Source organism: Psittacula echo, assembly GCF_963264785.1.
Source record: "Psittacula echo genome assembly, chromosome: 3".
Classification (NCBI taxonomy): domain Eukaryota; kingdom Metazoa; phylum Chordata; class Aves; order Psittaciformes; family Psittacidae; genus Psittacula; species Psittacula echo.
The window spans coordinates 105,197,316-105,224,124 of record NC_137736.1 but is presented as its reverse complement, the minus strand read 5'-3'; the positions used below and the strand labels follow the sequence as shown (position 1 = coordinate 105,224,124).

The 26,809-nt window shown below is 39.1% G+C and overlaps 1 protein-coding gene across 2 annotated transcripts in view; it reads left to right on the top strand.

Moving 5' to 3' along the window:
• Positions 1 to 26,809, top strand: part of FRY (FRY microtubule binding protein) — a gene marked incomplete at both ends in the record, with an annotated part of 167,064 nt that overhangs the window by 109,335 nt on the left and 30,920 nt on the right. For both annotated transcript variants that reach the window (XM_080614000.1, XM_080614001.1), the window contains 15 exons: positions 1,580 to 1,662; positions 4,734 to 4,884; positions 5,455 to 5,558; positions 7,600 to 7,785; positions 10,604 to 10,802; positions 11,439 to 11,560; positions 12,414 to 12,601; positions 13,539 to 13,633; positions 14,692 to 15,293; positions 17,003 to 17,100; positions 17,192 to 17,362; positions 23,491 to 23,631; positions 24,358 to 24,537; positions 25,663 to 25,824; positions 26,671 to 26,745. In XM_080614000.1, coding sequence (XP_080470126.1) covers positions 1,580 to 1,662; positions 4,734 to 4,884; positions 5,455 to 5,558; positions 7,600 to 7,785; positions 10,604 to 10,802; positions 11,439 to 11,560; positions 12,414 to 12,601; positions 13,539 to 13,633; positions 14,692 to 15,293; positions 17,003 to 17,100; positions 17,192 to 17,362; positions 23,491 to 23,631; positions 24,358 to 24,537; positions 25,663 to 25,824; positions 26,671 to 26,745 — 2,557 coding nt within the window. The remainder of the gene's footprint in view (positions 1 to 1,579; positions 1,663 to 4,733; positions 4,885 to 5,454; positions 5,559 to 7,599; positions 7,786 to 10,603; positions 10,803 to 11,438; positions 11,561 to 12,413; positions 12,602 to 13,538; positions 13,634 to 14,691; positions 15,294 to 17,002; positions 17,101 to 17,191; positions 17,363 to 23,490; positions 23,632 to 24,357; positions 24,538 to 25,662; positions 25,825 to 26,670; positions 26,746 to 26,809) is intronic.

Below are 26,809 nucleotides of genomic sequence, written 5' to 3'. Positions count from 1 at the left end.
CAACTTTCTCAGCCTGTCTCCATACGGGAGGTGCTCCATTCCTCTGATCATCCTTGTGGCCCTCCTCTGGACTTGTTCCAACAGTTCCATGTCCTTTTTATGTTGAGGACACCAGAACTGCACACAATACTCCAAGTGAGGTCTCACGAGAGCAGAGTAGAGGGGCAGGATCACCTCCTTCGACCTGCTGGTCACGCTCCTTTTGATGCAGCCCAGGATACGGTTGGCTTTATGGGCTGTGAGCGCACACTGAAGCTGGCTCATGTTCATTTTTTTATCGACCAACACCCCCAAGTCCTTCTCTGCAGGGTTGCTCTGAATCTCTTCTCTTCCCAACCTATAGCTGTGCCTGGGATTGCTCTGACCCAGGTGTAGGACCTTGCGCTTGGCATGGTTAAACTTCATAAGGTTGGCATCAGCCCACCTCACAAGCGTGTTGAGGTCCCTCTGGATGGCATCCCTTCCCTCCAGCGTATCAACCGAACCACACAGCTTGGTGTCATCAGCAAACTTGCTGAGGGCGCACTCAATCCCACTGTCCATGTCACCGACAAAGATGTTGAACAAGACCAGTTTCAACACCGATCCCTGAGGGACACCACTTGTTATCGGTCTCCAGCTGGACATCGAGCCATTGACCACAACTCTTTGCGTGCGGCCATCCAGCCAGTTCTTTATCCACCGAGTGGTCCACCCATCAAATTGATGTCTGTCCAATTTAGAGATAAGGATGTCATGTGGGAGAGTGTCAAAGGCTTTGCACAAGTCCAGATAGATGACGTCAACTGCTCTGCCCCTGTCCATCAGTTTTGTAGCCCCATCATAGAAGGCCACCAAATTGGTCTAAGAAAGCTATGTCAAATATTTTGCTGAGAAATCATACATACAATTGCAACTTTTGCTACTTAAAGTACATCCTGACAAATGATGAATGAGTAAATGCCAAGCTTAATGGCTGTCAGATCCCTGAGCACAGACAGATATATATATATCTTCTCTCACTCAAGCCCAACAAAGGAGATCACCAGGAAAAGTTAGCTTGTCGTGGATCTGTGGCAGATTTGAGGACAGCTATATACAGTTTGTTCTGTCTCTTGTCTCCCTTAACTCATCTGCTAGATTTGCTCTGACAGTTGCTGGATTTTCCTACCAAAGGGTGATCTGCAGCAGCTTTTGCTGTTTGATACCTGTACAGGCTTGACTTTGGACTATTCAGTCAGTTACTGCGTTAGCAAGTTGCCAGAATCTTACCCATGAACAGGGGCTGTGGCAAAATACTAGCTGTGAACAGTTTATATCTCAGTTCAGCCTTAGCACAGTTTCGTACTTCAAGAAAATCACACCTTTGCAGCATGGGAATTTTCCATCTGCTAAATTTTAAAAGCTTGTAATGCAGGAGCACACCATTAGAAACTGGCTGCAAATATCTTCTTTTGTGAAAGAAAGACCCTTACATTCACATTACTGTCTACTCCAGTGTAAAAGTACATGCTTGAGGAAGTGCTTTTTGTATAGTGTAAGCAGTCAGATGTTCAGTGTCAACCTTTGTTTTTAATGAAGATTTTTCTTGTATTTGAAGGTTCAGTAATGTAATCAGAGCACATACCCGACTAGAGTCAAGATACAGTAATAGCTCCGGAGGATCTTATGATGATGACAAAAGTAAGTTCTATCATTCAACTTGATGAAATTTCCAGTGTTTTGGTATGAGAGGAAAACATGACTGGTGGAGGCTTTCTGTTTAAGTTCTGTATAAACAGTAATGTAGCATCACCATATGGAGAGTGTCCTTATTTTACCTTCATACCTCATTTAGTTAATTTCCTTTGTTTATTCTGAGCTCAGTCAAACCTATTTAAAGGCCAAGAGAACTTCACGGAAGGCAGCAGCAGAGAATCTTCCAGACAGTAACACCTTGAACCTTTCATATACGGCAAGGTGAAAGACTTCCAAGACCACTCCAGCGAGTACTTTGAATTGTGCCCTTTACTAGTATTTCCCTCCAAATCAAATGCTGTTATATAAGCCTGAAGAAGAGATTCAGGAGTTTCCAAAAATGAGATCTTCTCTCCTCTTTAGCTTTTCTCTGCTTCCTGCAACCAGTTTTTGCCTGCACTGTGCAAACCTGTGTTTGAGGGGAGAGTGAAATAGGGCTCCTGAGCACGCTTATTGTTCTTTATGTATTTCTACTAAACGGACTATGAGTGGACACTTGATGCTCAGCATAAATTCCTGAGCATCAACAGTTGAGAGAGTGACAATGTAAATTTTCAGAGTTTGGTGGTTGGACTTTGTTTCTGGAGTGAATTGTATAGAAGCCAATCTACAGATTTTGGTTAGGCCCTAACCAAATGTAAAAAAGGCAAGACCTATTTATTGACTTTCATCTCTGGCTTAATAAAACCTGGTCAAATAATATAGAGGCCATAATGTCTTGTCTTGGTGCTACAGACACATTTTGGGACAGTATTTTGATATAAAAAGTAAAGATCTTACATATTCTGTAATCCAAGTAGATTTTTGGTGATACTTTCCTGCAAAATAAGAAAACACTGTACACTACAACAGGATAATTTAAAATATTTAGACAACTATTTTTTGTAATTACAAAGAACAATATTTATAATATATTGTCTATGTACATACTGCAGTATTTAAATATACGAAAGTGTGCAACATATTCAACTCAATGGCATTCGGCACACTGGTCTTGTTTTTCTTATGCCTTGCTAGTGCTGCAGCTACTAAAAATTCTTCAGCAGATGTTAACTGGAGCACCAGCACTAATCTGATCTGCATGAACAGTCTTTCAAACCAGAACAATGTTTGTATTGTCAGAACATTCTTCACAAGTAGCTGGTTTTGACAAGAGCTTAGAGTAATAAAAGGTTAAAAAGTACTGACATTTTCTTTGCTCTTTGGAATGTCTCCTCAAGCCAGTGCCCAAACATTTTTCCTGTCTACACCTGCAAGCTTTATAGTACTGTGAATATTTATGCAAGGTTTGCCTTTCACAGGGGCCCTTATGCAAATATATGGATGCCAAGATATAAAATAAATAGAACTCTAAAAAGAAAGAGTAATTCTTATACCATTTGTCATTCCACAAGATAAATAATGCAATTTCAATTAAGAAAGAGCAACTTATTCCCTCTGGCAGGCAGCCCAAGCTGTGAAGTAGTTGGTGGTATGGCTTCTCTATTCTCTGCAGTCTACTTGAGCATACATAAATTGCTGAGGATATAAATAGGAAACACAACTCTGCAGCACAGAAACTCTTTTGTTCAGGCAAAGATTGTATGTGAAGATGCAAAATGCTTCTTTTTTTCTCAGTCTGCATGTAAACCCATGAGAACATGAGTGCGTAGCTTGGTTTTAGTATGGACTTCAAGAAGCAGTTTTATGTGAAACATTTATATGCAGTGATATTTTTATTGGAAATGCATCTGTCAAACACTATCTTGTTAATCCTTAGAAGATAAATATGTGAAAATGCTATACTTTGCTACATGATTAGGTCAGTTTATTCTTTATCTGTAGCTAATAAATCATCATGGGAGAAACAAGTAGAGGTCTAAATCATAAAGATCTAAAGTGCCCCTTGGAAGACTAACACTGAAGAATGGGAATGATAAAATTGGCCTTTGAATAATAACTGGAGGAGCAACTACTTCACTGAAGGACTCCTGAAGATCAAGAAACCTGAAGATGATTTGCCAAAACCAAGAAGTGATGTGCTTTAGAAGACATTAGCTCTGATACTCTTGTAGGAATCAGACTACTTTTGTTTCCTCTGGCAAAGCCGACAAGCATCACATACAGGCTGTTAAAAAAAAGGAAAGTGCTGAGGTTTTCAAACCAACCTAAATGCAGAGATGTAATAATAATTAAAAATAATGCTCTCATTAAAAATTCACAAACAGCAATGTTTGGATATATGTCAATAGCAGGCCTGGAAAGGATACTTTCCATGGTAGTGTATCGCAGACTGTCAGACCTGAGAAATAAAAACTGGCCAATGGGAAAAATCAGGAAGAATGAAAGAGATCAGAGTAGAGAAGAGATGATCAAAGCTAAGAGAAGACAGAAAGTGGTGGAAATAACTTACTTGACCTGCATCATTGCAGATAAACAGGTGGGAGAAAAAACCTATTACTCAGTAACATACAGCAGCTGTCATACTGAAGCAAAGTCAGATTAATCTTTGAGAAATTCAAGAGATAATTCATCCCTGTTGAAAGAAAATTACCCTGAAGATGTTTTTTGTGTTCTTTATGCCTCCTTCCTAATTCGAAACATTTAACTTCTGCCTTTGTAGCATCGCTCAGCAAGGCACTGGTGAGGAGTTGCAAGAATGTACATGGCTCCTTGCAGCAGATGGCTTCTGACAGCAGCTTTGTTGGCTGAGCTTTTCTCTCATTTTTGAAGAGAAAGTCCGTTGCTTGGTGCTCTGTGATCTGGATCCAAAGCTATGAAGTGACAGCAGGGATTCAGCTGCAGCTCCTACCATTCAGTGCTCTATGCCTGAAATCTCTTTAATTTCCAGCAGCATGAAAGAGGGATTAAAAATGCATCACTTGTTATTGAACACAGGATTTGCAAACCTCGTGTCATCTTATCATGTTATCCAAACAGCTGAGCTATTACGTTAGCATAAACTCTCTTTTACTATTTCTCAAAAATGGGTAACCAGTCTTGTATTTTATGCACTGTTTTAATGCTTTTCCACACAGATGATCCAGTTTCTCCATACACAAGCTGGTTATTGAATATTGTTGAAACCAAGCAACCACATCCCCTGCCCATGCCTTACAATGGAGGATGTTGGGCACCACTTGTGGACTATCTCCCAGAAACCATCACACCCCGGGGACCCCTTCATAGGTGAGCCGTTTCGCATTCTGACATTTCAGTGAGATGCTTCCTCTTACTTGTTGACCAACATCAATCCAACTGTCCCACCACTCAGAACATCATAACTTCAATTTCTGCTAATTTCCAGTGCTAAAATCAACATGCACTGAAGGCTTGCAGTTCTGCCAGATTTCTACCAGAAAGCCTATTTACAGTGTAGGAAATCACTTTCTCATATGAATCAGACTGAAGAAACAACTAGAAAAAAAGGAAATTTTCTCTTTCCCAAGTCTCTGTGGCTACTATTCGTAGCACTTTTCCCTCCTTGATCTTTTATTCTAGCTAGGCCATGCATATTTTGAAATTCCTCTTCTACACAATTTGCACTGACAGAATGTTCTTTTCAGTAATGCGTACTTACTTGCTTAAAGCTGTAACTGTGGTGCTTCAGCATTAGTCATATTGAAAAGAAATGCTACAAATTTGGAAATGTAGAGATTGTTTAATTAATTAATAATTAATCTTCAGAAATAGCCATCGTGTTACTGTTTTCCCATCTTCAAGAGGTTTCAAACTGATACTGTGATATTTAATTTCCAGGTGCAATATTGCTGTCATCTTCATGACTGAGATGGTAGTGGATCACAGTGTGAGAGAAGATTGGGCCCTTCATCTCCCTTTATTACTACATGCTCTCTTTTTAGGTAAGACTAACAGAACAAGAAATAAAGTTTAAATGTAATCCTGTCCTTTTAGTTTAGTTTTGCTGAAGCTGTAGAGTTGTGTTTCTTAAAGGTTTTTAATAATTATTTCCTAAAAAAAAAAAATCCTGAGGCAGTTACAGTCTGTGAATTCACCTCAGAACTTTGAAACTTTTGAGTATTTTCACCACCTTCACTCAAATTTGTGAGGTGGGTAGAAATTAGAAGATGATTGTCTTCTTGAAAGATCTCTAACAAACCTGTACCTGCCTCCCACCCCTGCAAGAAAGTCCTATGAACCTTAGCCCCAGTATAGTTTGGTTTGTGCTGAGCAGTCAGCACATGCTTTAGACCTGGACTACACACACAAGTTGCTGCCTCTTACATTTGAAAAAATACTATGTAAGACAGCCAAGATAACTATACTGCAGAGATAGTGAAGGAAGGACACAGACCACTGGAAAGCAAGCTTCATTAATTTTGCTGCTATTGAAATACTTTATTGTCACTATCTTCCCTTATATACCTGAGCGTAGAGGCACTATTTTTTCAGCATTGCTGTGTCTGTTCTTGACCATAACACAGTTCAACTGAAGAGTGATACCTTCCTTATCCTGCCACTTTACATTATGAAAAGCAAGTGGCCTTATTTTTTAGCACACAAAAGTATCTAGCATTATAAAGCCATTCTGTAACTTGCATGATTGATAAAGTTTTCACAAATAAACACAGCCAGACCCTTTTGAAATAAATGTGTTGGAATACCAGAGATTACAGTCCACTTTTCATTCAGTCACCATAGTTACCAGTAAGTCTATTCACTGGCACTCTGGAAAGACTTTGTTGTTCAGTAGACAAAAAAGATTAAGTTAGAAGATCGTAGTGCAGTGGTAGAATATATGTGATATACTTCAGTATACAGTTGAATAAGATACCTTGTTCTCCTTTTCTGCTACTCTTTTACCAACTGTTCTGTTTGAAATCTTTCGATGAAATAGGGTGTTGGGGTTTTTTTTAAATGCACACTCATGCACAAAAAGGTTGGAAAGTTGGCTGTGGTTCTTTTGAAGGAGACTATGGGCATATAAGTAAGACCAAGAATCACAGAACCTCCAAATACCTGCCCATAGGAGCCAAAGACACATTGCTGAGACTGTGGCAGTATGAGCAGCTTCATTTTTGCAGGCCAGACAAAACCAGCATGATTGGACTGTATTCGAGAACACTTGATTTGAAAGACCTGTTCACTGCTGCCACTTAGAGTGATGAAGAAGCTACTTTTTAAAGAGGAATATATCCTGAGAAGAGAGGAGCTAAAGAAGAAAATAATCCAGTTTTTCAGCACTGAAACTGCCCCTAAACAGAAGAAAGTATTTTTAAATATCCCGGAAGATGCTGAAAGAGAATTGAAAATTATTACTGCCACAGAGTGCAGTGTATTTCACAAACATCTGTTTCCTTTATATTTTTAATTTGTGAATTATCCAGGTTGTGTTTAAATCTTACGAACAGCAGTAATGGTAACCATATCAGAGTATTTCAGTGCTAGGCTTTCCAATTCTGTTCTGCATCCTGAGCTAGTGGGTAATTTCTCATGCTACTTACTGGTAGCTGAAGTTCAAGGGATTTTTTCTATCAGTTCTTTTAATAAATCGTTATCTTTCTCTGACTGTTTGGACATGTTGTAAAACTGATGTCTATGCAAAAAAGCCAGATACTGAGATAAGCAATGTAATTACACCACCATCGAGAATTTCTTGTCTTTAAAGGGTTTCCAGCCCTGTCAAATTAACACTTTAGTGAGACAATGCATAAAGTTGTATTGCCTCACATTGTTTTGTACCTTCTGTATGGGACCTCTGTCTGGAAACTAAATATACACATACATTTAAGTAAAAACACTAGTAACTATGTCTGGAAATACTACATCTTTTGTTTGTTTGCACTGTTGTCATGAACTGCCTTGGAATTTTTGCTATTTCTGGAATGTGAATTTGTTTATTATTATTTCATATTCAGTGATTACTGTAACCTTTTCTTTTAGGTCTTGACCATTACCGCCCTGAGGTCTTTGAACACAGTAAAAAATTACTGCTTCACGTTCTAATTGCATTATCTTGCAATAGCAACTATCAAGCCATTGCATCAGTGCTTCTTCAGACCAGAGAGATGAACGAGATCAAGACTTTGACAGTACAACCAGCATACTTACCTGAATATCTTTATACCGGTAAAAAAGCAAAAGAAGAAACTAAAATTGCATTATACTGTGAGGTTTTTGAAAGTAGGAAATCAAGGTTAATTTCCTAAAATATCACCGTTTGATAAAGTAGTAAAGTGGCAAACATTAAAGGTCCCATTAATATTAATTCCATGTGAACTCCCCTAGAGATGTACCCAAATTATTATTAGATAATTTTTCATAATAGTGAAAAAGCTATCTGATGGAAAGCAAAATATACAATGTAGAATTTTAAACATTAATACAGCTAATAACTTACTAACTTCCTCCTCAGGGAGCCAGGACTACTTTAAATGAGGGCAATCACTCCTCAACATTCAAAAGAAGTGAACAAATAACTCCAACACAGGATGAATATGCAGCTCAGATTTTCCGTTATTAAGTTAGATTTTACATTATATACACCCTGCTTTATATCACAGATACACTTCATTTCTGTCCTGAGATCTGTTTTCACATTAGGAGCAGTACTTCAGACCTCAGCTGTGATGGGTGTTCTGTTAACTTTTAGCAATTTACCTGTTTTTAAGGAGTTGGCTGGTAACAGTTTGTAGAAAGCTGCTATCTAGATTGGCTATTGTCAGGTAATATTACTAAAATCAAGAATACTGTTGAGATTTGAAGGAATCACAGAACCAAAGTAGAGTTATGGAGGCAGGAATAGTTGTCTGGGAGATGGTCAGGAGCTTTACAGTATAGTTAGAAATGGCATTATCAAATTAGTGGCATTTCTGTGGTTCTTTAGGAATATAACCAGAAGTTATAAATACCTTAGCTTTATGAACAATATTACTTGGTAACTGATTATTATGTTTTATGAGCCACAAAAAAAAAAAAAAATTAAAGTAATGAGAAGAAGGAGTAGCTATTTCAGATTAGAAAATGAACATGAGTCAGCTTCAGTGTGTGTGCTCGCAGCCCAGAAAGCCAACTCTATCCTGGGCTGCATCAAAAGGAGCATGACCAGCAGGTCGAAGGAGGTGATCCTGCCCCTCTACTCTGCTCTCATGAGACCTCACTTGGAGTATTGTGTGCAGTTCTGGTGTCCTCAACATAAAAAGGACATGGAACTGTTGGAATGAGTCCAGAGGAGGGCCATGAGGATGATCAGGGGACTGGAGCACCTCCCGTATGGAGGTAGGCTGAGAAAGTTGGGGCTGTTCAGCCTGGAGAAGAGAAGGCAGCGTGGAGACCTCATAGGAGCCTTCCAGTATCTGAAGGGGGCCTACAAGGATGCTGGGGGGATGGACTATTCATCAGGGACTGTAGTGACAGGACAAGTGGTAACGGGTTAAAACTTAAAGAGGGAATGTTTAGATTGGATATAAGGAAGAAATTCTTTACTGAGAGGGTGGTGAGGCACTGGAATGGGTTGCCCAGGGAGGTTGTGAATGCTCCATCCTTGGCGGTGTTCAAGGCCAGGTTGGATGAGGCCTTGGTTGGCATGGTTTAGAGTGAGGTGTCCCTGCCCATGTCAGGGGGGTTGGAACTTGATGATCTTAAGGTCCTTTCCAACCCTAACTATTCTATGATTCTATGATTAATGAATTAATTTGGCCATTTGAAAGAGAATTGAAAAGAGATAACTGCCACAGAGTGCAGTGTATTTCACAAATATCTGTTTCCTTTGTATTTGTAATTTGTGAATTATTCAGGTTGTCTTAAAATCTTACACAACAATTACAGTTTCATTCTGAATAATGTCTATGCAAAATTGCCTCATACATGAACTTCCTTTCTTGAATTGTGTAGATCTCTTTTCCAACACATATCCATGAATTATTAAATACAGAATAAAATTCTTACATTAAAATTATATTACTGCTTTTCTGCCAAAATGAAAAACACTTTTCACTCTTGTGTCTGAAAAACAAAATTAGTACCCGTGTCTGAGCCTCTGAAGTCCAAGAAGTTACTAAAACTTTTTATTTGTACTCTTTTTTTGAGTAGCTAATATTAAGTGTGAGAGTGTGGGTGAGTAGCCATAGCAAAAATTCATAACTGAAAATTCTTTGGTTCAGGTTTGTTCCTGAATGTCAGGCAACTAAATTAGGTCTCCTGACCTGCAGTGGATTTTGTCTGCAGGTCTGGGACTCCTGCTCCCAGTGTTCTTGCAAGTCCAGTTTTTCTGTTGTTGATACAGCCAGCCTAAGACCACAACCAATCTAATCTTAAAAAAACTGGTCTTAGTTTCTAATTTCAGATCTTAAGTTGTGTGGCAAGTTTTTGATCTAGCAGAACTCTTACTAAGATGTTTAATCTTAATGCTGAAAATATTTAGTGTGAGTACTCCAATGTTTACAGTTACTAAAGGTGTTGAACAGAAGCCTTAAGCATTTGCATCTTGATTTTCATTACATTTGTAAAATTAGGAGATCATCATTGTTCTAAAACTTTCCACCCTGCAGATGCTTTTTCTTCGTCAGACTAGCCCAGAGAAGTGAGCTGAACTTTACATGCACTTAAGCCAACTTCAAAATTCACTTTACAGAAAGTCATACTTCTGAATGTAAAATACCCTGCAACATTTGTTTTTTCAAGTACTGTGGCCCTTGTTCAGTAAAAAGAAATAAATCTTGACTTCAGTATTTTTCATTTAATATTGGATTCTGCATGTTTAGAACCACAGTACCATTTTCACTCCCATTGGCATTTGACACTGGTGCTTTGCACGTGTTCTTCCCCATGTTTCCCAGTAAAAGGTTTCTGCTGCTGACTCTGAAAAGAGCTGCTTGGCAGATAATTTAATCTGCAATGCTGGCTTAACAGTGCATTCCACCTTTATCTCCCCTCTTTTCACTGGCAGGTGGCTTTGACTTTTTGCGGGAATACCAGTCATCTCCGGTGCCAGACTCAGGCTTGAGCTCCAGCTCTACCTCCTCCAGTATCAGTCTGGGAAGCAGCAGTGGAAATCTCCCACAGATTACACAAGAGGTTGAGGACATGGATACTGCTGCTGAAACAGATGAGAAAGCAAACAAATTAATTGAGTTTCTGACAACCAGGTAATGGAGATAAGCAGAGGATGCATTTGTACTCTATACTTTCACGTCTTCTCTACAATTATCTGTAGCAACTTAAAAAACTCAGAGGAAAATGACTGAACTTTTATAGTAATTACAGACTCCCATTCCTCTTTTATTGATACTTATAGAAGTAGATAGGTACTTAAAAGAACTACAGTGTCAGGAACAGCAGAAAAAAAATCTTGTCTGATGGGAATAAAATGTTTAATTGACTGACAGTACTATGTTCAACAATGAGCTAATGGAAGAAGACAGTTTTATTATTATAAAACTAGATCTAAAATGTACAGGCCATAGTGAAAGGCCTTGGTGAAAGCAATATTAACTACTGACTACAGCTAACAGATCCTAGGCATGTTAAATTAAAAGCCATGGATTTGCTTCTGCTGCTCTCTAAATAGTATAACTTATATTTTACAAGACTGGTTTTGTAAAATACAGTGTAGGAATATTTATTTTCTTGTATTTTGCTGATAAAGTTCTGTTCAGTTGCATGTTTTCCAGGCAGTGGTCCTGGAAATATGTAATTGCCTTTACAGTTTATATTTTTTAACAGATTACATTTATTTCAGATAACTCAAATAAATTTTGCACTTTGTTATGTATTTCTTTAAGGGCATTTGGTCCACTTTGGTGCCATGAAGATATCACACCGAAAAATCAGAACACCAAGAGTGCTGAACAGCTCACTAACTTTCTGCGTCATGTTGTATCTGTGTTTAAAGATTCCAAATCAGGTAGTAATTTTTTTTCCTTTCATAACTAAAAAAACATTCCCTCAAGGTCACACTGAATGTTTATCCTATGACTCAGTAGATCTGCTTATGCAGAAGCACAATGTGTTGTGTGTCTTAACAAGGATGTATGACATATGAAAGAACTGCTTTAAAAAAGTCATGGTAGACTGTACTGTGGCTGAATGTTGAATCAAATATTTCTTCAAAGCTGTTGGTAGAAAGTCTTTTAATTGATTCTACCAGATAAAAGATCCTCTGTTTCCTGTTGGTAAAATATATCACACGGACTAAGTAAATGTACTTCGTTAATTTTTTTCTGGCAATAAAAGTTTAGTTTTAATTTATTACAGTTTTAGAGCTTAGGAAATGTATGTTCAAAACCAACACGGTCACTAATTAAGTATCTTCCGAGATCAAAGCAGCATATAGCACTGGTATTTAAGATCTTATCCAAAGCCTTCTGAGGCTAATAAAAAGAATCCTGCTTTAGCTCGGCTTTAGGTTTGGGAGTGTTCAGAAGTTACCATGTTGCTGCCAGCAAGAATAGTGGATGGCTTGAAAGTTTGTCCAGGAGTTGTAAAAAAAATGAAATCAGATTAATAATTTCAGGTTTTTGCTGGCAAGCGTTTACAGGCCCAGAATTTTGGTTTTGCAGTTTATTTTCTTACATTCTGTGTCAAATAAACAGTGGGAAGTTCTCTCAAACATTGCTACCTCTCCATTTTTCACAGGGTTTGCAGGATACATTACAGTGCATATCCTCCCCACAGAGCTGGTTCAGGCTGCTTATGACCCACAGTAAAGTCTGTCATTAACAAAAAAAATCATAATTGGCACACTGTTCTTTGCTTAGGTTTTCATTTGGAGCAGCATCTGAGTGAAGTTGCTTTGCAAACAGCTCTTTCAAGCTCTTCAAGACATTACGCAGGTCGCTCTTTCCAGATATTCAGGGCCCTGAAGCAGCCCCTTTCTGCACATGCATTGTCAGACCTCCTGTCAAGATTGGTAGAAGTTATTGGAGAGCATGGAGATGAGATTCAGGTAGGAATGTGCACATAAGCTTCTTAGTACTGTTGATTTACTGTATACTTAACTTAAAATTACTGTCTTAATAAGGTGTTCTGGAGTCAAGTGATGCAAAGTAGAATGTGGCCTTAGAAAAGGTTACCTCTGAGTTCACTGAATTCATATGTACCTTATCAATGCCTTTGTCAGGCTGTTACGATCTTATAGCTCTAGAGAGAGCAACTATAAAACATCTAGTAAATGTCACTCAAAATTAAATCTTCATGATGATCATTTTTTCAATTTTCACATCATTAATTTGTGCTTAAGGAGCCCATCATCCTCTCTGCTGATGTAATCTGACAATGTGAAGTAGACACTACCTCATTTCTCAAATGCTAACATCTGTTGGAATAAAAAAATCCACACTATCCATAATAGTACAAAACCTATGCTGACCTGATTTGATACAGTCCTCTCTTACTGAACTATGATGTTCACTTGATTTAGCTAAACAGACAGAAATTTTACAGTCAGGGACTATTTATTGCAAGATTCAAGACTCAATAAAGAGAACTACTAGCTCTTAAAAAGAAATAGACTGACGTCACCTCCATATGTTACTCACATAATGAAACTGCCACAAGATGACAGTAATATTCTGTCACAACTGCTTGTGCAGAATTTAAATCAGTGACCTACAAGTCAGAGGTTCTGTGTGCCATTACCAGTCCCCTGGTGAGATATGTGCCCTTCTAGAATGCCCTCATAGATCACTCAGAGGCAGAAAATAAAACACAGTTGTAGTGACATTTTAATGTTCAGAGCAGTGGCATTGATGTGAATGTTGTTCTTTTTTCAGGAGAAATTATAGGTTTTCAGTAGGTGCCTATTCCTTTTATGAGCTGAAGATTTTAAAATGTTCACTGTTTTGAATGTTTTTGTTGAAATGATTAACCTCATATATTGATAGGGGTATGTAATGGAAGCACTACTTACTTTGGAAGCAGCTGTGGATAATCTGTCTGAGTGTTTGAAGAACAGTGATCTTTTGACAGTGTTATCACGGTAGGAGCCTGTCCTCCTAACTGCATCTTTTCTTTCAATGTTTCATGATATTAAGTGTGCAGTTCTGCAAACTGACAGCCAAAATTGTTTTCAATTCTACCACTGCCTCATTATATGCACATTGCCACACGTCATTTCACAGCTCTGTGTTTCTTATCCGCATTTTGTTCTTACTTGCCTAGACTGTAAGCTGTCCTGCTCTGGTTTGGTGCAGTGCCACATGAACCTCACTTTAGCCATGTCTGTGAGACCTATGGAAAAAAAAAGTGACAGGCTGCAGTAGACAGTGTGAAGTTTTCCTTTTCCTATTTAAATATTTATTTGCAGTTTGATAAATGAGAAACTTAGCATGAGGCAGCAGTGTGTGCTCACAGCCCAGAAAGCCAACCGTATCCTGGACTGCATCAAAAGGAGCATGACCAGCAGGTCGAAGGAGGTGATCCTGCCCCTCTGCTCTGCTCTTGTGAGACCTCACTTGGAGTATTGTGTGCAGTTCTGGTGTCCTCAACATAAAAAGGACATGGAAACTGTTGGAACAAGTCCAGAGGAGGGCCACAAGGATGATCAGGGGACTGGAGCACCTCCCATATGAAGACAGGCTGAGAAAGTTGGGGCTGTTCAGCCTGGAGAAGAGGAGGCAGCGTGGAGACCTCATAGCAGCCTTCCAGTATCTGAAGGGGCCTACAAGGATGCTGGGGATGGACTATTCATCAGGGACTGTAGTGACAGGACAAGGGGTAACAGGTTAAAACTTAAACAGAGGAAGTTTAAATTGGATATAAGGAGGAAGTTCTTTACTGAGAGGGTAGTGAGTCACTGGAAGGGGTTGCCAAAGGAAGTTGTGAATGCTTCATTCCTGGCGGTGTTCAAGGCCAGGTTGGACAGAGCCTTGGGTGACATAGTTTAGTGTGAGGTGTCCCTGCCCATGTCAGGGGGGTTGGAACTAGATGATCTTAAGGTCCTTTCCAACCCTAACTATTCTATGATTCTGTGAATATGTACAAGTTTCAAGCTGTGCATTCACACATTGCAGTGTATGTTATATATTTTGGTTTCAGTTCATCTTCACCAGATTTAACATCAAGCACCAAACTTACCGCAAACCGGAAGAGCACGGGACAGCTGAATGTAAATCCTGCTAGTGGTAACACAGCCACTGCTGAACGAAGCAGGCACCAGAGGAGCTTCTCTGTACCCAAAAAGTTTGGAGATGTGGACAAGTCCTCGGACCCCCCACGCAGTGCCACACTAGACAGAATTCAAGCATGCACCCAACAAGGCCTGTCCTCTAAAACAAGAAGTTCATCTTCTCTAAAGGACAGTCTTACTGACCCATCCCATATTAACAATCCGACCAACCTCCTGGCCACCATCTTCTGGGTTGCTGTGGCCTTAATGGAATCAGATTTTGAGTTTGAATATCTAATGGCATTGCGGTTACTGAATAAACTTCTGGCTCACTTGCCACTAGATAAAGCTGAAAACCGGGAGAAGTTAGAGAAGCTACAAGGACAGCTGAAGTGGGCAGACTTCTCAGGGCTTCAGCAGCTACTCCTGAAAGGATTCACCTCCCTTACTACCACTGATCTCACACTGCAGCTCTTCAGTTTGCTGACACCAGTGTCTCGAATATCCATGGTGGATTCCTCTCAAGCTATAGGTAAAACCAGTATTCTTTCCTCTGTTTCAGTTTCCATTGCTTTGACATTTGATGACAGACTTTTGTAGGCTATCTAAACAAAACAGAAACGGTGCATTTTTGTTGTCTTCTAATATAACATGCTGTACTTTTGCTTTGAGCTGGGTGGGCTTCTTGGAGATTTCATAACAATATAGGATGTTTCTGAAAAGCCAGTCTATTGCACAACAAGGTTTTGGAGGAATGCAGTCATGTATTATTTAACATTTCATTTCTAGGGCTTAGCAGCGTATAGTTTGAGTGCTGACAAAGTAAATATGTAAGGAGATGTTGTCAAATGTTCTAGAACCTATTATGACCAGTTTATCCATTTAATTATTTTCAGAATATTTCAAATGACTTAATTTTAAATTAGTGTTTCATGGGATTTTCCCTAGAAATATAAATATTAAAAACTCTTGTGCACTTTTCAGGTAAACTATAATAGCACATTAGTGAGTGAGGGGAGAGGCCTGGGCTATAGGGAGGTAAGGTAACATTTTGAAATTCCCAATTATGTAGACCTTATTAACCCAGTTATTGACTACTTCTTAATTATTTTTCTTGAAGAGATTTTCTGTATTGTTTCAGATTTTTACTCTTCTGTTTCAGTCAGAAACACAGATATTAAGACAACTGAGCAGGCTTTACAATTAAGTCATAACAAGTTTAGATTCATAGTAAGGGAATGAATGCTATGAACAGTCTGCCCATCTCTTAACTGTGTGGTGCCTGTGTTCCAGACTTTGATTGGGTAGTTCACACATGGGATGTGACGGTACCATCTGCAGGTATCTTTTCTTTTCTCTGAGTATAGAGGAAGCCTAGGGAAATTATGCCTCTAACTTAGACAACTTGTTTAATAGCGTAGAAGGAGAGGGAATGAATGTTTAGAAAGTCATTTTCATAGATTAGATTCTTTCTTTTCAAAAACCAAATTGTGTCTGAATCTATCTCTTGGCTTCTGAGCTCTAAGCTCCTACTTGAACTAGAGCAGATTTTGTTATGTCCCCCAGTTACAGCTGCTGCCTGTATTTCATCAGCTTTAAGCTATGAGCTGTTACAGAAAAGCTGAATCCCAGCTCCAGGCAAAGCCCTTATGCTAATGACAGCAGCTGGCACTTGGTGCAGGAGCCACTTCCTAGCTTCAAAAACACCCATTTGAGTAGTCTCATTCTGCCAGTTACAGCAGAATTTTGATTCATTATTATTATTAACTTGAACAGTATAAAACAATGGAAGCTGTGCCTGGCAGCCTGACCAAAGCAAAAGTTCATTTATCAGTATTCACTGAATTACTTTTTGTGTTTTAGCACCAGTAAAAGAAATGCCACCAGTTAAGACTGTCAGTAAGACAGTTAAGTGGAAAAGATAAACATACTCACTAACAAGAATAAATTATATACTTTTGTGAGATATTTTATATTGTAAATAGCTCTTTTTGTGGTAATATTTATATAAATAGGTTCATGCTTCCTAACAGTACTGTTGCCTAAATGATGTACTGGATTTTCAAACTAAGGCCCTTTAAGACAAATGTGGCGTGGCCAGTGGCATGATCAACTGAACGGTATGTGTGGGTTTATGGCTAATGTAGTATTGAAACAGTGACTTCCCACAAAACACCAACTTAAAGATCACTACGACTCTTGCTGTCCAAATACACATTTTGTTCTGTATTTTTCTTCTAGGATTTCCACTGAATGTTTTGTGTCTTCTGCCTCATTTAATTCAGCATTTTGACAGCCCAAACCAGTTTTGTAAAGATATAGCTGAAAGGATTGCTCAGGTATCAAAGTTACTTACTGTTTTGTATGTCCTCAAACCCATAAATGCAGTTGCCTGGTTCTTAATGTGTTTTGACATTTATATTCAATTAGGTTTGTCTGGAAGAGAAGAATCCCAAGCTATCAAATCTTGCACATGTCATGACCCTTTATAAAACACACAGCTATACAAGAGACTGTGCCACCTGGGTAAATGTGGTTTGCCGTTATCTTCATGAAGCATTTGCTGATATTACTTTAAGTATGGTTACGTATTTGGCTGAGGTAAGTTTTCAAAAACTCTACTGGTTAACTCTTCTGTTGCCTAACAACCCACAGAGCTGAAATCTGCCTGCAGATAACTGAGGCTCTCTTTAACTGTTATTTACATTATAATTAAGACTAAAAAGCAGAAATTAACATAAAGGGAATTACATAAGAAATCATTATTGAACACTAAAACAAAAGGCAGCAAAGGTCTGCAGGGTTGATACATCTTAAAGCAGCTTCACTCACCAGCTGGTCAGATTTTTCACTGTGAAGCAAAGAGGAACTGGACAACTTTTATTTAGATCGCGCTGAGCAAAATAAGGGATGGACTAATTCCAGAAGGGATTTAGCAGCATAAATAAGATATCATCTGCTACTTAAGGGTCTGATTCTTGATAAGAATTTGTTTGCATTCTTCTAAAACTGAATGGGATCATCTTGCTGCCCAGGTTTTCCCCTGTGCTCATCACTTAATCCTAACATTTCTCATGTGTGGAGTATACAGCTGATGCAGTGTTGTTACTGAGAATCCAAGGCTCAGTTCTGCTCTTCAGCTTAATGCCACTTTATCTTCTGCCTCCTGTGTCAGATAGCATCAGGACACCATTTTCTTGAAGAGTTATCGAATTTATCCCTTCACTTCCCTGCTGTAGTGAGATGCCTTCAGTCTCCCCTCTCATCCAGGGAGAAGATGGTTCTGTGTTCATAGACTCATAGAATCATTAAGGTTGGAATGGACCCTTAAGATCATCAAGTCCACCTAACACTGCCATGTCCACCACTAAACCATGTCTTTATGCACCACATCTCCATGTCTTTTAGATACCTCCAGGGACAGAGACTCCACCACTTACCTGGGCAGCCTGTTCCAATGTTGGACAACTCTTTTGGTGAAGAAATTTTTCCTGATATCCAACCTAAACATCCCCTGTTGCAACTTAAGGCCATTTCCTCCCACCCTATCACTTGCTACTTTGGAAAACAGACCAACACCCACATCACTAGTAAATTCACTTCTTTAGAATGCTTCTTTAGAGCAGCACTGGAGTTTGGAGCAGATTCATTCTCCTCTTTGCCAAGGATCTACAAAAACTCTGCAGGCATCTCTGATACTGGCTATCCACATATTTTCAAGAGCCTGAGAAGCCAGTTTGTGCTCCCACAGTCACTTAAGACTTTAGAGCAAAATTGACCCTGCTTCCTCAAGCTGCAATTCCTTACTTTGTTTGCACATGGAGACTCTAAGTAAACAGTTATATCAGGTCTTAACTGATGGTGAAAACTATGACTCCTGTAGGAGACTAAAACAGGACCTTGAGTTTTTTCAGTCTGTTTTCAAACTCAGAGACTGAAGAACTATTAGCTCTTCAAACATGATCATGAATCCTCCAGTGTCAAGTGGCTCCTTCACTGCAGAAACTTGTACTCCTAATAAATGAATGCTGTAAAGAATAAGGTTTAAACTCTTCATCCTTTGCTATTCCAGTGTTAGGAAAGTGTTTCCCTTCAGTGGTCTACCTAGAGTTACTAGTGCTTCAGCACCTCCACAAAGGCTGTTGCACGCAAAGAGCTGTGGTCAATGGCTCAATGTTCGGCTGGAGACCGGTAACGAGGGGTGTCCCTCAGGGATCGGTGTTGGGACCGGTCTTGTTCAACATCTTTGTCGGTGACACGGACAGTGGGATTGAGTGCGCCCTCAGCAAGTTTGCCGATGACACCAAGCTGTGTGGTTCAGTTGATACGCTGGAGGGAAGGGATGCCATCCAGAGGGACCTTGACACACTTGTGAGGTGGGCTGATGTGCAAGGACAAGTGCAAGGTCCTACACCTGGGTCGGAGCAATCCCAGGCACAGCTGCAGGTTGGGCAGAGAAGAGATTCAGAACAGCCCTGCAGAGAAGGACTTGGGGGTGTTCGATGAGAAAATGAACATGAGTCAGCTTCAGTGTGTGTGCTCGCAGCCCAGAAAGCCAACTGTATCCTGGGCTGCATCAAGAGGAACGTGACCAGCAGGTCGAAGGAGGTGATCCTGCCCCTCTACTCTGCTCTTGTGAGACCTCACTTGGAGTATTGTGTGCAGTTCTGGTGTCCTCAACATAAAAAGGACATGGAACTGTTGGAACAAGTCCAAAGGAGGGCCACAAGGATGATCAGGGGACTGGAGCACCTCCCGTATGAAGACAGGCTGAGAAAGTTGGGGCTGTTCAGCCTGGAGAAGAGAAGGCAGCGTGGAGACCTCATAGGAGCCTTCCAGTATCTGAAGGGGGCCTACAAGGATGCTGGGGAGGGACTCCTCATTAGGGACTGTAGTAACAGGACAAGGGGTAACGGGTTAAAACTTAAAGAGAGGAAGTTTAGATTGAATATAAGGAAGAAATTCTTTACTGAGAGGGTGGTGAGGCACTGGAATGGGTTGCCCAGGGAGGTTGTGAATGCTCCATCCTTGGCGGTGTTCAAGGCCAGGTTGAAGGCCATGGGTGGCATGATTTACTGTGAGGTGTCCCTGCCCATGGCAGGGGGATTGGAACTAGATGATCTTAAGGTCCTTTCCAACCCTAACTATCCTATGATTCTATGATCTTGCTCCCTTCAAAATGGGTTTAGACATGCATCTGGAGACTCCTTCTTTGCACTTCCTCCATGTGTAGATCAGTACCATGCTACTATATTAACATCAAGTCAGGCAGTGTTTTACTGTAATTAAGGCACATTCCTCACATAGCACCCTCATAGAAGGATGACAGAGTAGTAAGCACTACTTCCTTTCTCTGTATTTACATTGACTGCCACTCTGTTGAGTCATGTCTGGGGAATATTTGTATGGGCATAGAGTAGCTGTCAGTCTGGAGGAGGAGCAAGAGACAAGAAACCACCTTGTTCGGCCAGCCGTGGCCATGAAAAAGATTTTTCCAGTGTTCAGAATATCTCCCCTTTTCTTCTTAGTTAATCCCCAGACTAGGATGAATAATGTGCTCCTGCCTCCTATAAATCAGCTGTGGGATACACTGTCAATAGTTAAACCCAAATGGGTTAACAGCTCCACTGGGCAACCTGCAGTTGAATGCTATAGCCATTGGTTACAGAGCTTCGGCTTTAACAATCCTGGCTAAGTCCCTAGTGCTTGGGCCTGAGGGAAATTGTGAGACATGCAGTGCTTAAGAATAACAAAGGAAATTTGTGTTGCAACAATGACCCCTCCAAACGCACAGGTATACCTTCAGAAGGAGACTTTCTACTACAAGACTATGAGAACAAATGCTTTGGCAGAAAGTAAATCTTCAGTTATTGCCAGTCAGAGAAAAATTTGCATATAACTTATTTGATGGCATGTAATTGCTTGTCAGCTAGCGGTATGAACCTTGCATTTCAACTGTGTTCTTATCTAAACCTTACAGTGACAAGCTGTGCTCCTTACTCAGTTTTACATATTCAACTCCATCATGAAAAATTATCTTTTCTTCTGGAAAAATACTTGTGAATCTCTGTCTATAGATGAGGAAAAATCACTGCTTAATAGTGCAGTAGAACTTTGACCCTCCACTACCAAAATCAGCATACCAACACATTACAGTTTATGTTAGATTTTTTGCATTTGAATTTTTAAAAATCAACCTTGTACCATGAGAGCACAAGCATTCTAGAAGCATATCTGAATTGACATGGGTCACATGTTTAACTCATGATTCGTTTAGTCCAGGGTCATGCTTGGACATAAATAGCTAATGCTATTAATACAGCAGAAGGGACAAAACACACTAGTGCATAGTGAGCACATGGTAACGTGCTCATGGTAGATGTTTCCTCGTCCTTCTTGTTAGATAGAGGATTGCTTGTGATAGAAGCATGACCATTCATAACCTGTTCAAAACCAAGGAATCACTAGAGATTAAAACATCTGTATTGCAAGAGGAAGCATGTCCTAGGTCAGGCATTATTCCACTTAGAGCTCCTCTATCAGACATGGCTTATGATATACCTTCTTTATCTCTCCACCCTAGTCCCAAATTAGTTGCTGCTTCAGGAAGGGGACAAATGTTTCTAATGAAGTGTGGATCCCTAAACCCCGATAAGACCGAGATAGTTACCACACACTAGCAAGAGAGGAATCCACAATTCCTCAAAGCAGCTTATACAGATCAGAGCCATTAAAAAAAAAAAAAAAAAAAGAAAAAGAAAAGAAATACTGAGAACAGTTGTGGCTTCTTCTTAGAAATACAGTGAAAACTCTTTGTCCTGGAACTCACTGATCCAAGTGATGTGTTACCACAACTCCATCTTGCTGCTATTTTTGTTACTTCTGGCAGCAAAAGGATTCTTATTGTACTAAATGCATTTTAAGTTGCTGTTCTGTTTTAAACTGAAACACCCTTTCTTGCTACAAAGTCATGATATATTTAAGTACACACTTGGACTATCAACCACCACATATACTCATCTGAACAAGTGAAAATAGGCACAGTCCACAAATGTTTAGACTTTAAGGGCCAAGAGCTGTTTAAGTCAAAGGATTCTGTTGAAAACAAATTTATACAAACTGGAATGGAATTAGAAACTCTCAGAGATAAAGTTCCCAGAACAGATTTCTAAGCAGCAATACAGACAGAATTCCTATTTCCCAAGAATTCCTTTCCATATCACAAAAGGAATTCTCTGATGCAATAGCCTCTTTCAGAGAACAAAAAAATTTCTTTCAATCAGGTGTCTTCTTCCAACCCTTTATTCCCACATTGAAATGGTATTGCAGCTGATGTGCAGGATCACAGAAACTAATTCCAAGGAAGGAATCAAACCTTCCCTTGCAAGATCGTAATGGAAGTCAAAAAAAGTCTATAACCTTGTTTTGAAGAAGAATTGCAAAGCATATTTTGTATCTCAGTAAAGGTATCCATGGGTTGAAACAGGTTACCATTGTAGGGCCTTTAATTTGAAAATTCTTTCTGTCTTTCTGTTGAGGAATAGATAAAGTGTAGAGAGTTCTATCTCTTGTGCTGTTAATGGAATTTGCCTACTTTGTTTTATGAATCACTAATTATTACTCACTTTTACTGACGAAATAAGTCAGATTTTTAGTGGAGTGAGATAGGTGTGTGTCCTACCTGATCATTTCATTTTGGCTGGCATGAAGTGTTCTCATTCAATAAAAAGAGGAGCCTTGTCATTCAGGCCAGAGAAGGCATCTAAATAATTACTAGGCTCTGCTTGGTTTAACAGTTAAAGTTTTGCTCTGATGGAAGACATGAGCCAGTGCAGAGTAATTGTTTCTTAGATCCTAGTATCTCTAGTAACCGGTGTTAGAGGAACTTTTTTGTCAGCCTGAATGGAAGGATAGAGTCTAGACTTGAGCCTCTGGTAACCTTTAGCAATATTTGATTGCCTCTGAAATTTGTGGGGTAGGACAGTACCTGTCACCAGTGAAAGAATGTGCTACCTTCCAGGAAATTTTCAGCTGAGGTATTTCACACACATACACAAACATAGCATGGCTGTCTGGACACCTCCTGAATTACTGTCATGTATATATATGAGCACAGTTGTATTTCCAAGGTTCATTGTGGTATACCAGGATCTACACTCAGGTGTTTCAAAATTCCAGGATTTAGATCAAGCCCTTCTTTGTATTAGCCTGTACAGTAAGAGAGCCCAGGGAATCATCTCCTCCTAAACAGAAAATATTTCCTTGGCAATTACAGCCAGTAAGCACTGGCAGTGAGGTATATTTGGATAAATATATGTTGATGTCTGAGTAGTAGTAGTTTTCAGGTTTTCAGCATGTTTTCTTTTTTCTCACTGACTTTCAGCAACAAAAAAGATACTCCCCTGTTTTTATTGGATGTGCTTTGCCAATTACAGTGTACATTTTACCTGCTAGTTTACTCAATGGCTGAATGTGTTTTCTGGATAAGTTAGGGCAGGCATATATAAAATACATTTCACTATCAAAACAAGCTAGCATTTGGCTCCCAACTTGAAGCTCTTTATTTCACACTAGTATCGTCATCACTTGAAAAATTATTGTACAATGGCATTCCAAAATCAGTGAGTGAAGAGACATGAACAGTACAAATGGTATTCATGAAACTCATAGCTTTTAACATGAGAAAAAATGTCTCAACATTTAGTTATTTTCACTTTTTTTATTAACAGCTACTAGAAAAGGGTCTTCCCAGTATGCAGCAGTCCCTCTTACAGATGATCTACAGTCTTCTTAGTTATATGGACCTGTCAGCTATTCCTGTGAAACAGTTTAACGTGGAAGTGCTAAAAACCATTGAAAAATATGTACAGGTAAATACCTTATCTTCTTTATTTTAACATAGGAACTTAGCAATATTTGCTATCGTAAGTTGATAGAATTTAAGACTAGCAGGGAGGACTGTAACTGCCAGGTGTGGTGTCTAGTTTATAAACATCCTGATGTCTTATAGACTGCATGTCCCCAGGTAAGATGCCCAGCTGTGCATTCACTATGTTAGAAGTGTTAGACTGCAGCTACATGACATTGGGAGCAAGTTTAATACCAGTCAAAGCCTAACTGACCACTCTTTCATTATTATCATGAGAGAGATGTGGCATAAGTACTTCCTTCAGACTTCTGCACCTTATTCTTGGCGAGTGGAAAATAAATATTTCTACTAGGAATTCACACTTCTAAACAGCCTGTGTCAAGTGCTTTCTTGTTAAATGGGGATTCTGCAATGGCCCATACATTTATTTATATTTTTTAAGGCATTCAGATAGGAGATCTTAAATCCTTTTGCCATCTTGGCCTTTCTCTCAGGTCTCCCAGGTTGCAGGCCAGTTCCCTAACAGTTACACCTTAGGCAAGTCTTGGTCTCTGCTGTTGGAATTAGTCTGCAAGTACGTACCTTGTCACTGTCCAAGAGAGAGAAAGAATAGTGATATTCCAATTCTGCATTTTTATTATATGGCAAAGAAAAGGACTTTAAAATGTAAATAATCTTGAATGTATGTGAATCTTTCTGTTTGCTGATTAAATATACCTATTTCTAGAGCATTCACTGGAGAGAAGCTTTGAATATCCTGAAGTTGGTAGTTTCTCGTTCTGCCAGTTTAGTTTTACCATCCTATCAACACAGTGACCTTTCAAAAATGGAAATACACCGAGTGTGGAACAGTGCCTCCAAGGAGCTACCAGGGAAGACTTTAGAGTTTCATTTTGATATTTCAGAGGTACAGTTTGTAATTTTCTACTTAACACCCTAATTCTATTATTTGATAATCCTAAACCATATTTCTAAATAATCCTAAACCATAATTCTAAAACATATTTAGAATTAGGAAAATTAAGAAAGGAAAATTAGGAAAGGAAAATTACCAAACTAAAAGTCTTTGAATTCTTTTCAATTCACAGTGACATATTTAATGACCCTTGCTGGAGGGCTTTCTATGGATTTTTACTAGATTTTTTTTTGTGTGTGTGTGTGTGTGTGTGTGAAGGAATTATTCATTATATTTAAAATTATTGGGGGAAAGCTGTGTTGCAGTTATGACAACTGTAATATATAATTATAGTATATGTATAAAATCCCCCTCCAAGCATTTTATACTTGGATGCCAATGTTCTCTGTAACTGGTAAACACAGAAGTATGTCCATTAAGGGATTATTGCCTGACTTCTGACCAAACTCTTACAGCAGTCTTTGTCCTGCAAAGCCTGTACACCTTTTAACTGTATAGAACTGAATGGTCCTATTGACTTTAATGGGCAACTGACTTTATTTATTATTATGAACTTGCAGGACTGTTTGCAGAATTATAGACAATTTCATATAGATAATAGTGAGACTTTGAGGTTAAAAGGACATAGGAACATAAAAAGGCATCTTGCACTATTTGTATAAAGAGTTTCTTCTTGCTGTTTCATGTAGGTATAGTTCTAGAAAATGCTGAGTATCCTACTGTCTATCCAAGAAGGCATTTTAATGTTCATTGGAACAGGGCCAGAGTGTTCAGCACTGTTAGGAAAAACTGATTAAAACACACCTGTAAGAAAGGTGGATTTGAAATAAATTTAATAAGCTTTCTGGGTTTTTTCTGGTTCTTATGTTAGAAACTAGTTTGACAGTTATTAATGAACATAATAAGCACTAGCTATGTGTGAACTATGTAAATTGTTACTCAGACATTCACAGTGGAAAATAACATGCGTATCAGGTGACATGAAATGTGGTGCAGCCCTTGTTTTACCCCTGTATATGATATTCAGAGTAATCTTTTCCTGCAACTGAAGCAATATGGCCCATTTTAAGTTCATCCTGGAGCACAATACTAGTGAATAATTACTCTCTGTTTAAGACTCCAATTATTGGGAGACGATATGATGAGCTGCAAAGTTCCTCTGGACGAGATGGTAAACCCAGGGCAATGGCTGTCACCCGAAGCACTTCTTCAACCTCCTCAGGATCTAACTCCAATGTCCTTGTTCCTGTGAGCTGGAAGAGACCCCAGTACTCTCAGGTAAACTCTATGTTCGTTAACAAGTAGCACTCAGAGCAGCTGAATTGATACACACTTAGGTTCTTAAATGCTTGTGCCCTCTCTGCCCTGCACAGTGCTCCTGACTGGCTGGGGCAGTGGCAGCACAGCATCTGGTCTGACTCTATGTATTGAATGTATTTCCTGGACTCAGAAATGGACCAAGTTATGTCTATCTTCTATCCTGGCTTTTTCTTTCAACCTGCAGGAAATACATCTTTTTAAGACTTCTAAATCTAGCTTAGATTTAGCTAAGAATGACAGGTGAGTTCAGATATTAGCAAGGGGAGCATTTAGACAGCATGTGCAACTTTCTAAGTGTTGTTTTCTTGGGAAATCAGGTAAAAAGAATTTCTTTGAACAATCTTCCTAAAAGCAATGTTTAATTCCTTATTGACTTTGATTATCTGTCAGTTAAAATAAAACCATGCAGAATAAAGGTATTTATTGCTCTCTTTTTTTTTTTTTTTCAGTAAAGCAAATTATATAGCAATGACTCAGGCCCAATTCTGCAAAAAATAATTATGCATGTGGTTAATTTTTAGCTTCTGAACTGTCCTTTTGAAGTGGTGCACATGATCCAATGTTTCCTTATTATGCTTAGTAGAATTAATAGGCTAATTTAAAAATAATAAACACCAAAATCATTAACAGCTATTTTTATGTTTCCTTGTACCCATAGCTGCTCTGAAAGCAATGCTTTGAGCACTTAATAACTAATTCTTTGGCTGCTTCCTCCTAATTAAAATTTGTTAATGTATGTTTCTAGCCACAGGGAGAATGGGTGGATAAAAAAAATGCTCACTTGAGAAACATCTTGTTTTCTAGAAAAGGACAAAGGAAAAGCTGGTGCATGTTCTTTCTCTCTGTGGTCAGGAAGTTGGGCTGAGTAAAAACCCTTCAGTAAGTAGCCGCCTCATATTGACCATTTCTTCATTTCACTGTGTCCTATACTTGAAAAGTGAAG